Source organism: Lynx canadensis, chromosome D3, assembly GCF_007474595.2.
Source record: "Lynx canadensis isolate LIC74 chromosome D3, mLynCan4.pri.v2, whole genome shotgun sequence".
Taxonomy (NCBI): domain Eukaryota; kingdom Metazoa; phylum Chordata; class Mammalia; order Carnivora; family Felidae; genus Lynx; species Lynx canadensis.
In genome coordinates, this window is record NC_044314.2 from 59,636,096 (window position 1) to 59,652,238 (window position 16,143).

At 40.7% G+C, this 16,143-nt stretch overlaps 1 protein-coding gene across 7 annotated transcripts in view; it reads right to left on the reverse strand.

Moving 5' to 3' along the window:
* The window catches only part of PPP4R1 (protein phosphatase 4 regulatory subunit 1), a 63,339-nt gene that overhangs the window by 47,008 nt on the left and 188 nt on the right, over positions 1 to 16,143 (reverse strand). For 2 of the 7 annotated variants that reach the window (XM_030336009.1, XM_030336017.1), the window contains exons 1-2: positions 4,186 to 4,282; positions 3,439 to 3,543 (exon numbers count right to left, since the gene is read on the reverse strand). In XM_030336009.1, coding sequence (XP_030191869.1) covers positions 3,439 to 3,502 — 64 coding nt within the window. In that variant the 5' untranslated portion in view covers positions 3,503 to 3,543; positions 4,186 to 4,282. Of the gene's footprint in view, positions 1 to 3,438; positions 3,544 to 4,185; positions 4,283 to 15,967; positions 16,013 to 16,143 lie in introns of those variants that run through there. The other 5 variants (XM_030336010.2, XM_030336013.1, XM_032595455.1 and 2 more) reach the window with 4 other exon arrangements.

The following is a 16,143-nucleotide window of genomic DNA, read 5'->3' on the forward strand; positions in this document are numbered from 1 at the left end:
GATGTCCACCATAGACATAGCTTTAACGGCAAAATTTCAACTAAGAGATTGAAAAGAAAAGGAATTTTTATTTTTTTATTGTTTATTTTGATATAGAGTACACCTGGGGGAGAGACAGAGAATCCCAAGCAGGCTCTGCACTGTCAGCACAGAGCCCAATGCAGGGCTTGAACCCACGAAATTGTGAGAACATGACCTGACCCAAAACCGAGAGCTGGATGCTTAACCAACTGAACCACCTGGGTGCCCCAAGGATTTTTTTTTTTTTTAAGACAAAACATGAAATAGTAAGATAAGAAAGCTGGAGTGGTGATATTATTCTTAGACAAAATAGACAAAGACAAGGAATATTACTGTGGATGAAGAGACACATTTCATGCCTCCATACCCCACCTGAGGGCTTTCTTTCTAGATAACTAAAGTTTACGGAAATTCACTATGGCAGCAACAGCCCTTTAGGGTTTCATAGCTTTAAAAACTTAGTCTCCTCCACTGATGAAGTAAAACAACCCATGTCATCTTTCCATGTTATTTGAAATTTCAAATTTACCAAAAAGCATATAAAAACAATGATCACTCTGAAATGCTTCTTCAAATTATCTGACCTCCCCAAATTTCCATACTTTCTCAGCTCCCTACACCAGAGAAAGCAATGTTCCATTTTCAGCTGTTTTAAATTTAAGGAAAAGAATGTCTAAAACATAAAAGTTGGACCCATTTTTTAAGATGATTAATTTAACCCCTACATAGTTACAGCAAAGTGGTATGAAAAGGGCAAAGGCTCTTTAAAGTAAGACAGATCTGGGTTCAAATGTCATGTTTTGCTACTTATGAACTCTCTATGTGGACTTACACAATACCTAATTAATTTGGGTCTGCTTCCTCATCTATAAAATAACGCGACTTAAATAAAGGTCAAGACTTTTTAAGACACACATTCAAAGATAATGTCTACAAAGTATGATATGGTGTCAGGCTAATAAGGTAAACGTTCTGTCCCCCCTGCATGTAGGTTTCTTTCTAGATACAGTGAGTCTCAATGTGGTTTCCATGTGTTTTTAAATGTTGTCATCCACGTCAACCAGTAAGAGGGCAGCACATATACTGTAAGTGCCAGGCACTCAACAAGAAACACAGATACAAACATTAGACAAAAAGTGTATGCATGTAGTATGCATGTATAAATATGTGCAGGTATCTGTATGTGTCTACATAAATACACTAAGAAAAGATACATGGCGTAAGCATACAAAATATGCTGTTAACTATTATATGTTGTTCATTATTACATGTCTAATCTGCCCTGGTGAGTGAATATAAGAAGGCTTCAAAAAGTCAAGCAATTCTTGGAAGGTATACTGGACTCTGCCAAGCAGGACAGAGGGCAGGAAGAGGGCATTCTAAGCAAAGAAATCTGAAGACAATGAGGAAGTAAAGGAAAACTATTAGTACAGGTGGGACACAAGGTTTATACAGAAGTGAGGCAGGAACAGCAGAGGAATGTGGCCAATCAAAATCAACTTAGCCATCTAATTTTTAAAAAGTAACATTACTACATTTTGCAAAATCCTCTTACCTGGCTAAATAAACCACATTACCACCCTATAGTTAGGAATGGCATTTAAAATTTGCTAAGCAACAACTTAGTTAAATTCAACAGCAGTACACCTCTTTTGAGCAACAGACAATTCCAGGCAGCATATATACTTACTCAATTGTGCTCTACTAAGACCTTATTAAAATTATTATTAATCAAAACCATCATTTTCTTTAAACGTGCACTTATTTATTTTGAGAGAGAGAGTGAGCAGGGAAGGGGCAGAGAGAGAGGATAACAGACAATCCCAAGCAGGCTCTGCACTGTTAGTGCAGAGCCAGATGCAGGGCATGAACTCACAAACTGTGAGATCATGACCTGAGCCGCAATCAAGAGTTGGAAGCTTAACCGACTGAGCCACCCAAGTGCCCCCAAATCATCATTTTTTAAAGTTAAGAAGCAAAGATCATGCTGTCTTTTCCAAATCAAAAGACCCTTTGCCTTCACACACCTGGAAGCCCAGGTGTCACATTACTCCTCTTCCGATTACCTGACACTCTCAGCTTTTGGAGCAGAGGAGAGAAGGAATACAGAGAAGCCCTAGTCCCCTTCAAGAGTACATTCTAATTCAGTGGAGACAATCCTGGTTGTACCTGCATGAATACCACAAGCAAACCTCCTTTCTATTCCTTGCTAACAATGCTCAGACATACTATAACTTCATGCTAATTTCAGGCTCACTCAATAAGAATTTTGAATGTGCTATTCTTAAATCTCAAATTCTCTCAGAAGATGTTCCCAGAACTACCCTCAAAAAATCAACTTCCTTTCCTCCTTTACGATCATACATGTATTTGATGAACTCTATAGCACCGTGTCAGAGGAAGCAGTACCAGCAGCCAGGAGGACAAAAGCAAGGGAGAAGTTTGAATAGTGCACCTGACAACCATTCTACTCTACAACCACATATATGCTTAAGGGCAGGAGAAGACAGGGCGCCTGGGTGGCTCAGTCAGTTAAGCGTCCCACCTCGGCTCAGGTCATGATCTCACAGCTCGTGAATCTGAACCCTGCGCTGGGCTCTGTGCTGACAGCTCAGAGCCTAGAGCCTGCTTCGGATTCTGTGTTTGTGTCTCTGTCCCTCCCTCGGCTCGTGCTCTCTCAAAAATAAACATTAAAAATTTTTCTAAATTAAAAAAAAAAAAAGAGCAAGAGAAGACATAAAAGTCCTTCAGCTGTCCTTGCATGCTTCTCAAAATGTAGCATCTCAGTACTGCTGTCTGGATATATTTTTCCAACAACACTGCCTTTAAACACCAACCACCTCATTTAGGACTCACTACAGAAACAGTAACATTACAGTGGTGCAGGGAGAGTGAGGCCATGTATACCATACTTTATGTGCAATATAAAGGTAATTAAGCACAATTCTGACTAGGTGGGTTTTTTCCTGACACACTGATTCTAGAATTTAAGCCTGCTATTCTCTAAAATGACTCTGTCAAACTTCTTCAAGAGGTAGTTCCCTTTACAGTCTTCACCCCAAGAAAAATAATCCGTCCTATTTCTCTTTCACTCTCGTGATCCCTGTCTTAAAGATCGGCAATAACTTGACAAAATCAGAGGGCCCTTCTTAGATTTATTGTCTTACTTCTCTATAGCACTTGACAAGGCTGACTCCATATCCCAACACCCTCCTCTTAAATTCTCTTTTCTTGGGTTCTCAGGAAGTACACAATGCTGAGTATTTTTCTACCTTTCTAGACTGTTCTTGCTTGCTTCTTTCTGATTTCTTTACAGAGGGAGTTTCCTTCTAATTTTGTCCTCATATTTTACACACACGCGCGCACACACACACACACACACCCCTCCTCCCCTTGAAAATCTCCTTCATTACTTACAATGCAGATTACCTCCAGAGTTCTCCTGCCATGACCCCCAGATCCATATTTGCAAGTACTTCATAGAATCTCCACCTCAATGTCACATTTGTTCTGAAAATTTAACTGTCCAAACAAATCTTATAAAAACCAGCTCTTCCTCATGACTTTCTCCCCAGTAACCCTGAGTTCTCAAACATGAAGTCTTCAGTTACCTTTTTAACAGTAACTTTCTGGCTCCCATTATCTAATCAGTTTCTAAGAACTATAAATTCTACTTTTACAAAGTATCCTGTATTCCCACCTCCCAGTTCCCAACACCCTAATTCAGAGGCTCTGATGCTTTTTGCTGGGAGCAAACCAGGGCATTTGAACCTCACGAGGGACACAAAGATCTTCCTGGGAATAAATCAGACGGATGACTTTAAGGGATATTCCAGACCCCAACTTCTACGAGTACTTGTTGCAAAAATATGCCTAGTGGTTTAGATCCTAAGGCTTTCCCTTTTACAATCTCCCATACTCCCACTGGACAAGGAAAGAGGTATCTCTCAACTCCAAGGCCACTGTGTTACACTGCCCCAAGGCTGGAAAAAACCTCCACTGTCAAACAAAGGGACCCACTGAGATAATGCTGAAAGTGTTAAGAGATCAACTCTCTAAAGACTGTAACAAATACTTTTACAAGTCAGGCATTTTTCAATCCTTTGCTTTCAAAAAACTTGAAAGGCTGATAGATCATTAAAAATATAATTTAAAAAATTTTACCATATGAGTTGGACGAAATTCAAGGAAATCAGCGACACTGTTAAAATCCTTTCCATCAACTTATTTATGTCAACAAAACTTCTCAGTGCACACAGGTCTTAAAATAAAAAATAGAAATCAATGCTAAATATTGTCTCATTCTAGCAACAAATTACATTCATTCATGAATACGTAACTTTTCAAAAGCTCCATCCATTTCATTTGCCCATTCAATAAAATTTTGTTTACCAAGTATTTACCATAATGTGTGATTTATTTTGGCTGACCAAATGAGTATTAATGATAATAATGGAATAATAGCTGAAACAAAAAAACTTTTAGTTTTCTGGCCGCAGGAAATTAAAATTTTCCATTTCTCTTTGTATACATATTTTTGATGCAAGAAATGTGATTATCAGTGAAACTTTCAAGTGTAAAAAATTATATTAGGGTAAAATTTTGTGTAAGAGATGGAAAGAGATCAAGAAAAAAAAACAAGGTAAAATTCCCAATTTAGTTTATTCTTGAAAGTGGATGGACAGTGGGTATCAAAGTGCTGTGCTATGTACATTCCATTTTTAAAAGTTTTATAATCATTACATGTACATATTCATAACTGTTTTATTTCAAAAAATACTCAAACTTAAAAATGTATGAGACGGAATTTTTGAAATTATTTTAGGAGGTATACAGTAATTAAGTTTGAAGACCACTGCCCTCAATCATGGACTTCGCATCCCTCACCCGAACCTGGCTTCCACAGCACAGCCACTTCCACCTTCCTCGTGCTCTACTCTACTCCATTCCCTGCACTCCCTGCCCTTCCCTTCCCCCCCAACCCCCCCCAACTCGCCAGCAGGCAGCGCGGCCAGGATGAACCTACAGCTCTGGGGGCTCCAGGATCTGGCCAGCCTATTTTCCTCTCCGGCACACAGCCCACGCAGGGGACCGTTTCCGGTCGCAGGCCCTGCAGCTCTCCCGCCTCAGTGTGCTTATGTTTGCCCCATTTCTGCCATTCATCCTCATCTGAGTTTAAATTCACCTACTCACGAACACGGTCCCGAAAGCACTTCCCAGTCTTTCTAATTAACATCTCTTCCTCCTTTGAATTCCCCAGTCTTGGGTGTCCTTGCTTTTATTCTGCCAGCAAGAGTAGTGTTGGAGCGGTTCTTTCTTCTTTGCCTTTTCCTCTGCCTGCCACGGCCCCAAATGTAGATAGATTCCCTGAAGGCAGAGACTGTCTTGTTAATCTTTTTATTCTCTAAAAAACAGTCTAAGGCTTCTCCTGAATAATGTACATTCATTAATATTTGTTAGTGAAAGAGAGCCCACCGGGATACTTCAGGGGACTAGGGCACTTCATCCCGGGGCAAAGGTAGTGACAAGTTCATTAGCATATTAATGCCCCTAAGAAGTACCATGCCAGAGAACTGGTTAATTTGTGTGACTGGACTTTCACCAAACTTCATCATAACATCCTTCTGTTCACCATACAGCCTCTAATAATAGCCTTTAGAACAGAAAAAAACAGGGGCGCCTGGGTGACGGTTAAGCATCCTACTTCTTGATCTCAACTCAGGTCATGCTCCCTCTGGCTCATGAGATTGAGCTCTGCACTGTCAGCGCTTGGGATTCTCTCTCCCTCGCTCTTTCAAAAATAAATAAAAATAAAACTTTAAGGAAAAAAAAAGAGAGGAAAGCAGATAGTGTGTCCTCCCTTCTCCCCTTCAATTTTTCCATTGATACTGCTTAGACCACAAAACTTACCAAATTTTGTTTTTCAATTCTTTACATCTTAGAAAATGAAAACGAGACACTCCCTAGAGACTTAATCATCTTTATAAGACTTGCCTTAAGGCGTGGGCTTTAAAATTAATATTTTAATAAATAACCAAATAAATAGGGAGGAAGGAGAAGCTCTTCTCTGTAAAGCAGACTGCCAGCCAGTAAATGTAAATTGATCCAAGTAAGAATCCTGGCCACATTCTTAACACTAACGGGTAAAAGTCTGTTTGGGAATAGCATATTTCCTCAGTGTCAAAGTATTCCTCTTACTAATTACAAAAGAACAGAATCTTTAAGTGAGAAATTTTGCAGACATCACCTTAATCGGAGTGGTTAAAGAATTACCACCACCAATAACAGACAGCTGACATCAGGTGCCTCTTGAGATAAAGCACTGAGAAAAAAAATCACAGTATTCCTTACATAGTATTCCTATCTTTCCCACAACCCCCCCCCCCAAAAAAAGCATAGCCTACATCAAATCATGAGGAAACAGATAAAACCAAATTGACTCTTCAAAAACCCAGTATCATGAAAAATAAAGGCCTTTAAAGAGACATGACAAGGAAATGCAATGCTGGGGCCTGGACTGGCAAGACAGTTGCTATAAAGAACATTATTAAACAAGAGGTGAAATCGGAAAATGGACTACTTATTACATATTTGTATTGTACTGATGTTACATTTTCTGAATTTGATGGCTGATTATGAGAGAACGGCCTTGCTCTTCAGAGATCCAAGCTAAAGGTCCTGATTTCTACAATTTATTTTCAAAAGGTGCAAAGAAGTTTAAGAACAATGTACACATTACATTGTGTGTGTATATATATCGATATATATACACACATGTATATACACACACATATACATATGTATAAACACACACACACGTATAGAGAAAAATAGAGCAAGCTGGCAAAATGTTAACAATGGGTGAATGTAGGTGATGGGTTTGAGGAATTAACTGTAACAGCTGTGCAACTTATGCATGGGTCTGACATTTTTCAAAGTAACACATTTAATTTGAAAATATATTTCATTATTTGACTGCAAGTAAGGTTTTATGGTCATATTTAGTTTGGCCAGAAGAACCAAGGCTCACCTCAGCAAGTATATGCTAAAGGTCTGCTGTGTGATGGCACTCTGCTATAGGTAAAGAATAAAAATATTAGAGACTCTAGACTTACCAGGACAATGCAGGGGCAGCAAAATGGCCAGTAGGTTAAACCAGCCTACAGTCTGTTTTTGTAAATAAAGTTGATTGGCACACAGCTATTGCCCATTCATTTACATACTGTCTATGGTTGCTTTCACCTTATAAGAGCAGATCTGAGTAACTGCAAGAGACCATGTGGCCCACAAAATTTAAAATATTTACAGTCTGGTCCTTTACTGAAACTTTCCAACCCCTTGTAATGTAACAGACATGCACATAAGTCATTGCTTGGAGAAAAAAAATGAATTAAGACAACAAATTTGAAGGACCATATAACTTAGTCCTCGTAAATACAGCCTCAAGCAACAGGTATGCTGTTTCAAATTTGTACTTTGTGACAACATAATGTTTATCAGGTATCTTTCCTTTAAATACAAAAAGTTTACTAAATCTTTAGCAACGATCTTTATTAACAAGTCATTTTACACTGAACTTAAGAATAATTTCCTGAAGTTCATTCTATGACATTCCAAAAAGCATTTTCCTAAAGTACACATATAAATAAAACAGCAGTGTGTTTATCGACTGTCAAATTAGTTACAAAGATCATGCTTCCTAAACAGTATTTGTCAGAGAAGCAATGTGGCCTGTCGAAGCCCTTCCAAGTGCGGATCTCCCATACATTATAGATGCGCTGTTTGTTCCCTTCAGTGAGTAAACATTTTCCTTACGGTCTTATTAACCCAATTACTTTGGTTAGTAATCCTTTTTTCCATAGGTAATCCAAATATAAAACTTGAGCTAATCTAGGTCCAAATTACCACCAGTCTCTAATAGAGTCTTGAATTTGTCTGAAGTCTTGAAGTTATTTCTACCAAAAACTAACTTGATTTAAAATTTAAATGTAAATAGGGGCGCCTGGGTGCCTCAGGCAGTTAGGCATCTGACTTCAGCTCAGGCCATGATGGCACGGCTCGTGAGTTGGAGCCCCGCATCGGGCTCTGTGCTGACAGCTTGGAGCCTGGAGCCTGCTTCGGATTCTGTGTCTCCCTTTCTCTCTGCCCCACCCCTGCTTGCTCTGTCTCAAAACTGAATAAACATTAAAAAAAATTTTTTTTAATGTACACGTAAATATGACCTATCAAATCTGACTTGGACTATAAATTCAAAGCACTATAATAAATTTAAATATAAATTCAGATTTTAAAATGGCCTCTTCAGGTGATTAGCTAGAGATAAGATGAGACACATTAGATCTCATCAACATTCTTATCAACTTTTACTCCAATGACTGACTCTCCCATACATGGGTGCTTAAAACACACACACAAAAATGTATATTTTGTAAATTATACCATGTTCATGGCAGACAGGAGCAACTTAGGACAAAAATTATTTTACCTACCAGACACCTGGAGCATATTACTACCTTCACATCCTCTAGAACCTTTAGGAGGTTAAATGACCTACATAAGTGATAAATTAAGGAAAGTCAAATTGGAAGGCAGTAAGAACACAGAAGTAAAATAAAGTAAGAAAGACTGTGTCACACAGGTTTATTAACCTAACACTTTCAAGTTAGGTGACTGAGCAAATTATTTAACCATCAGATAAGCCTCACTGGATACCACTTTTGTAACTTTGTGGTTACTACATACCTCACAGGGGAATACTATAAGCAAGGTTATAGCACAGTGACCAACATCAGTATGAAAATGGTAAGTTAAAAAAAATAAACAAGATCCAGAAATTTCTCCCACCTCCTGTTTGCAGTTAAAGAGCTATGTTAGATGATGTCTAGGAAAAGAATATCCAAACCTACCAGATCTGAACTGTATTCTAACCTCTGCCACCTTTATCTAGGAGACCCCAGGCCTAAACTTTCTATTGCTTAAGGGACAAATAATTATTCTGCCTTCTAGCTCTTGATTTCAGTAGTTCTGGGAACACTGGCTCACTAGAGTTACAGCACAGCTCAAATTTTAAAAGTTTATACGACCCTCTAAATGATAGAGTAAACCAAAATAGAAAATTCAACTTTTGTTCACCAGTACTCTTTTGCTACCGTAAAGAGTGACCCAAAAGGGTGAAATGTGCTTAGCAGGATAAAAATAAACAAGATGTTGTTTCTGTTAATTTGGTGATCAATATGAAAGTGAATTGAGTAGTCATTCAAACGTGCTTTATTGCAGTAGAACCAGCAAGGCAAATGTCTAAAAAATGTAATCATTTAAACTTTCATTATTTAGCACACCTTACCATAACCTTAGAGTCCTTCTGTTCATAGATTAAAACATCACACTTCAAGTATATGCCTTGTGAAATATTTATAGTTAAAATAAAATGACACCCGGGATATCTTTAAAGCACTCTGGCCGCCTCCTCTCTGCCTCCCCCCAACAAAAGCCCAGATGTTAAAAGGGGATAAATGAAGGTTCAAGCTAAATGGTGGGTATATGATGGCTCATCGGCCATAGGTTTGAAATTTCTCATTAAAAAAAATGGCATTCACTTAAAATAAAAATCAATGTAACTCATATTAAAAAAACTAAAAAAGAATATCATAGATGCAGAAAAAGAATGTGACAAAATCCAGCATCCATTCTTAATTTCAAAAAAAGTTCCCTGAGTTTATTCAGGGAAGTTTCTCAACCTGATAAAGGGCATTTGTGAAAAACTAAATGGAACACCGAAATTCAAAACTTCTCCTCAAAATATACTGTTGAGACTGATAAGACAAGACACCGACCAGAGTATTTGCAAATCACATACTCGAGAAAGGACTTGTGCCTAGAATATACAATTCTTATTAAGAAAATAATCCAATAAAGGAATGGGCAAAAAATTTGAACAGATACTTCATCAGAGATATCTGATGGTAAATGAGCACATGAAAATAAAAGCATTATTAGTCATTAAGGAAATGCAAATTCAAACTACAAAAAAAAAAAAAAACCTCTGTATACACTTAATAGGATCGCTAAAATGAAGACTTGGGGGCACCTGCATGGCTCAGTGGGTTGAGCGTCCAACTCCTGATTTTGGCTCAGGTCATGATCTCATAGTGGTGGGATCAAGCCCTGCACAGGGGCTCCATGCTGAGTGTGGAGCCTGCCTGGGATTCTCTCTCCCTCTCTCTCTGCCCCTCCCTCACTGACACGTGCTTGCTCTCTCTCAAAATAAATAGACATTAAAAATAAATAAATAAACTAAAACGAAGACTGCCCGCACCAAATGCCGGCAAGGGCGTGGAGCACCTGGAACTCTTCCACACTGCTGGTGGGAGTGTAAAATGGTTACCACCGCTTTGGAAAAAGTTCCTGAAAAAGGCAGCCAGCCATTCCACTTGCAGGTATATACCCAAGAGAAAGAATGTATATGTCCACACAGAGACTCGTCACAGCTTTATTTGTAACAGCCAAAAACTGGAATCAATCCAAAAGTCCATCAACCTTTTACAGATCGAGAACAGCTGAGAAAAGTGAAGGCACTTAAGATGATAAGTGAATGCAAAGCAAGGGCCAGAAGCTGAACACAGCAGACGTAACATTTACAAAACCAAGAGCTCTCTCCTGGGCAGAGAAGCACATACCAAGATGTATTCCAGGATTACAGCATGATAAATGCTCAACCACCACCGAAGCTGACATCAATCAGGCCAGAGACCAAGCCTGCCGTGGAGTCTGGGGGTGGGGGGTAAGGAGCTAAGAAAGCTTGCCCGAACAGTTAGGAGGATCAGAGGATGGATCTGGAGAAGGGGGACCTTAGGTGACCTGCCAGATGAAAGATCTGCGTAGAAGCACCCTCTTCAGAACTTACAGGGGATACAGGCCCTACAACCTTCGCAGCCCAGATTCCACAGGTGTGCCACCTCCTATTCCTTCCAAAACATCCCGTCAGATTCATGTTCAGATACGAAGTAAACGGAAAATACCACTTTAATTCCAGTCGAGGGACTGCCCACCCTACCATGTAGCTGCTGGCAAAAATTCTTTGCCCTCAAGAGAGAAAAATCCCAAATTCCAAAATAGAAGGCAAATGGAGGAGTGAAGAGTTTAAAATATAAATTCTTTGTTTTGATGAGAGGAGGAACTGAGGCAAAAGGGCCAGAAATAATAAATCAGTGATCAAACAAATGTGGTAGACTAATGAACTTTACCTAGCTAGGGCTATTTGTGTTTCATAGGCAGAAAGAGCAAACATTTTTTTTTTTTTATTGCAGCTGCAAGCCCAGGCAGCTGACATGCATATTTACAAAAGGGTTTCCTCCTTTTTCCTTCTTAAAGAAAAAAAAATTCTATACAGAATTCTTACCCAACACATCATTAACTGATTCTATACACATGAGCGTATCACTAAAACCATTTTTAAGCATGCTTTTCTAGAATATTAATTATATTACCTCCAAATAAAGATTTCTCCTGTCCAGTCTTGTTGGTAACAATCAAAATATGTTACCAAGTCTCATGACTCACTCTTCCAAATCCCCATTTAACAACACTTCTAAATATCATGACTTTCAAGGGCACCTTCCTAGAGTTTGTTTAACTGATTCCCTGGCCACTACACAGCCCCAGTTTTTTGCTCTTTAATCCCTTAGGTGCCAAGGACTTTAAGAATCTTATCAAAACTAGTTTTGTTTTCTTCTTTTTTTTTTTTTTAACTTTTACTTATTATTGAGAGACAGAGAGAGACAGAGCATGAGCAGGGGAGGGGCAGAGAGAGGAGGAGACACAGAATCCCAAGCAGGCTCCAGGCTCCGAGCTGTTAGCACAGAGCCCAATGCAGGGCTGGAACTCAAGATCCACGAGATCATGACCTGAGCTGACGTCGGACACTTAACCGACTGAGCCCCCCAGGTGCCCCCAAAAACTAGTTTTCAAAAAGTAGTCGGAGGGCCCAGAGACTCTTTGAAAGAAGTACAGCCCAGGCAGTTATACCCAAGTGGTTCTGGATCCATCCTTAATTCACTCTAACCCAACAGTGCCCTCAAATCTGAAAAATACATGTAGTGTGAAAGATTTCCAAAACTTCCTCAAACATGAACAAGAGCTCCAAAAGCTCTTCAACATCATGCTAGTTACAGCTGAAAAAAAATTAACATAAAGACTAAACAAGCTAGATTACACCCAAGCTTCACTTGAATGATCTCTCGTGGTTAAATTAAACCATATGCAGATGCTAGATTAATTAATCTTCAAGGGTATCTGAAGCAAAGTTCAAACAAACTGCCTATACGACACGCTTGGGCTGCTCAATGTTGTAAATGGACAAATTAAGAAAAGACTACTTCATATACAATATTTAGAAGCAGGAGGCCTACCTTAAAATTCTGGCCAGTAGTTAAGGAGTTTCATTTCTTCAGAAAATAATTTAGCCTCTTTGTGCATCACCTGACTTACTAATATCAGAATACCACAGCCTACACCTCCCAGGAGTGCTGTGAAGAATAATCTGTGCAATAAAGCTAACTCATCCAATCTGACTTAAGTCCTATCTCACCTATTTTAGAAACCTAGTAAGTTACATTTGGAAATGTAAACCAAAACTATATCTTTAGAAAAGTGACAAAAGAAACTTAAAATCTCTCTCTCTGAAAGTCTATGTGTGATTTTTGCATTGCCTGCCATTATTCAAGGACCAGAAAGGGTTTTCCCAGCCTGAAGTCACTCTGCTGAGATACCTATTCAAACGTTGAGTCACTGGCTTGCTTTCACTTTGAAATTCAAAGTATGTTTCATGACGCAGTATGGAAAGAATTACTTTTAACCTAAAACAAACAATTTTAATAGCACGGAATGATTTTCTTACCTTCATGACCTTCTGCTATGTACACACAATGCACCATCTTTCACATATTAGGATTTTGTTTCTTTTTCTCTAAGGACATCAGCCAAGTCAGTCTTTGACCAACCCTTTTCTCATTCTACCCACTTTTCTATGAGCTCTGTACAGACTTTGGGGCTTAAAACAAATCAGAAGACCTGACTCTTATCAAGGCTTGGCAATGCCCACCTTTCAAGATCTAGACCCTACCCAGGTTCCCTCCAAGTCTCCAAAGCTGCAGATCACCTGTACAGTAGTATTTGCTCTCTTCTTAGTCTAGGTTCTGCATTCAGGAAAGGCAACCAAGATTCTAGAGTTTGGCCAGAAAACAATTTCTTCCCCATCACAAAGACAGACCTAGACCTAAGCTTGGCTGAAGCGGCAGGATCTGGTTCATAACTCCAGAGGCGGGCCTCCAGACCAATGTTACTTAAGACAGAAAAATCAGGCTCCTAGGATCTGTTCTAGTCGTAAGGGCAGCCCCAAGCTCCATTCTCTCTAACATCTCTGGTCCTCCACCTTCTCCAGGATGTGACAAGCTTTCTCAGCTTCTCCATGCTTCTCTTACCTTTGACCTAGGCATCACAGCCAGATTTCCCCCTCATTCTTTCCCCCTTCATAATAGACAGCAAGTGGTCCTTCAAACTGGCCACATGCTCAAAGATTGCTCCTAAATATTCTGGATAGAGGTATCAACTGTAAAGACCTTAGCAACTGAAAAAAAAATTATTCTAAAAAAATCTTTAATCAATTTATAAATATGCAAGTAAACTATTTATGCCTTCAGTAAACTATTTATGTCTAATATTTTATCCTAAATTAAAACGCACTGGAAACGAAAAGAACCTTTAAAAAGTTAATTGCAAGCATTAGCAGCATCTATAAATGTATTTATTCTGTACTGTAATGTTCAGCATCAGTATTTCCTCCTCTGCTTTCTTTTAAGCTTCCCTACTCTTCACTCGTAACCACCACCACATAATCGTCACTATCTACCAGGTACCGTTCTAAGTGCTTTTTCTGCATTAATATACGTAAGGTTCTAAGCAAGTCTTAAGTAGGCAATACTTACTATGCCTATTTACAAATGACAAAACTTAAGCATACAGAGGTTAAGTGAGTTGTAGGAGTCTGTCCAAAGTGGCAATCCCAAAACTGGAACAGAACAGTCTGGCTCTAGAGTGTTGTCTATTAACCACCGTGTTATATACTGCCTTTGAAATCTTCATTATCACATTTATATTAAAATTGCTTGTAAACCACTAGAGGGCATAGATTGTGACCATCCTTTGCAGAGCCACATCCTCAGTACCCTGAAGAACTCCTGAGAGGCTCATGAATAAATCATTGTTGAGTTCTTCACAGGTGTGCTTTCCCCTCTAGGCTAGGCTCCTTTATGGTCAATGAGGAAACTGACACCATGGCTCATCCTTAAAGAGTGCATGACACCTAAGTGAAAATAAAGGAATGTGCAGAAGTTGTTGCGCCACACATTCCTACCAAACACCTGCTGAAAGACAGATCTTCTCCTTAGTCTTGAACCTAATTAGGTGAATGAGAAGCCCCTGTTTGAGATAACAATCAGAGCCACCTCTCCAATCCTAACTTTGCAAGCAATCGATAGGTGCCTTAAATAACCTTATAAACTTACTAGCAGGCAGGTAGGTGGCCTAATGTAAAACATTAAGTGAAACGTAAAAGCTGTCCTTCACTACATTAGTACTGCTCCCTTTAAGAGCACTTCTTACTTACAAAACAAAAACCCAGAGTAGCAGAAGTTTGCGTTTGAGTGATTTGCGTTAAAAATAATTACTCTTTTTCGAGAACCCTTGTGAATAAATTCCTCTTACTTCACTCAAAACACCTAGGAATTTAAAAATTAAGTTTAATTTGGCCAAGGGAAACCACATTAGACGATGCTATGGATTAACTACACAGCATTTTAAAAGAACAATTGCAGACTGCAACCATCTCTGAGTTACTTACCTAGGTATTAGCCACAGTAAATCTCAGCATCAGGCAGGCTTTCCCCTAAATACACCACAAATTCTACCAGGGTTGTTATTTCAACCCAGAACAATTTCCAAATTATCTTCTGATGCTTAGAAAAGCGCACACGAAATAAACAAATTCCTTTCTAAATATCAGTTCCTTCCTGACACTATTCTGGAAACAGTGTCAAAGTTTTTCTCTCTCTTTTTTTTTTTTTTTTTTTTTTTTTTTTTTGCTTTTTTAAACAAAAGACTCGACTCTTCTGAAACTCCCCTTCCTCAAAGAAAAGCTGAAATTGTAATATTTAGGGAGGCCTGGGTGATTCGCGAACATTTGCATTAAAGAAATACGCTCTGTTAACCTCGTATCTCCAGCTAAAGCCACACCTTCGAGCCTTCCCGTAATCCACAAATCACAGGGGGGTGTCGAGGCAATCTAAAAACTGTTAGGAGTTGTAGGGAAATTACAGGTATGTAGTCTCCACACCGGCAGAGCCGGGGCAACCAAACCGGGGCGGCGGAACGCGGACCGGGCTCCCATACGGCTGGCCGCTGAGTGATACTTGAGAGCAACTCTAAGTAAACACACCTTCCTTCTCGGAGCCTCTTCCTTCCTGCGGGGAGGCTGGGGTGGGGGTCCGCGGAGGGCCCCCACCGGGAACAAGCACACCCCAAATGCCCATCTCAAATCTGGGCCCCGCCACTTTCTCCTCCCGGAACAGACGCCGAGCGGCCCCGGAGCCCACGGGCGCCCGGGTTGGGGGGCGGGGAGGGGGGGGAGATGATGCGAGGGTGGGCGGCGGGACAGAGCCCCAGCTCGGGCGTTAGACAGGGCATCCCCCGCCGCCCGCGGACCCGGCGCGCCGTTCCCTCCCCGAAGGGCAATGCTCCCTCAAGCTCGCGGCCCCGGCCGGCCCAGGGCCACGCCTCACCGAGCCCCGTCCCCGCCGGCCGGGCCCAGGCCGCCGCCGCCGCCCGCCCTTCCTTCCCGGCCGCTCCCCGCCGGCCGCCGCCGCCGCCGCGACAGCGAGGCGGGAGCACTCACATCCGTCCGCGTCCTCCTGCAGGTCCTCCTGGAGCAGCGAGAGGTCTGAGCCGAAAGGAGAGAAGAAAGGCCCGGTCAGCGCCCCCGGGACCCGGCGCGCCGCCCCGCCGCCCGCCCTCCCGACCCCGCGGCGCCTCCCCGCGCCGGGACCCCGCGCCGGCCGTGACTACGGGCGG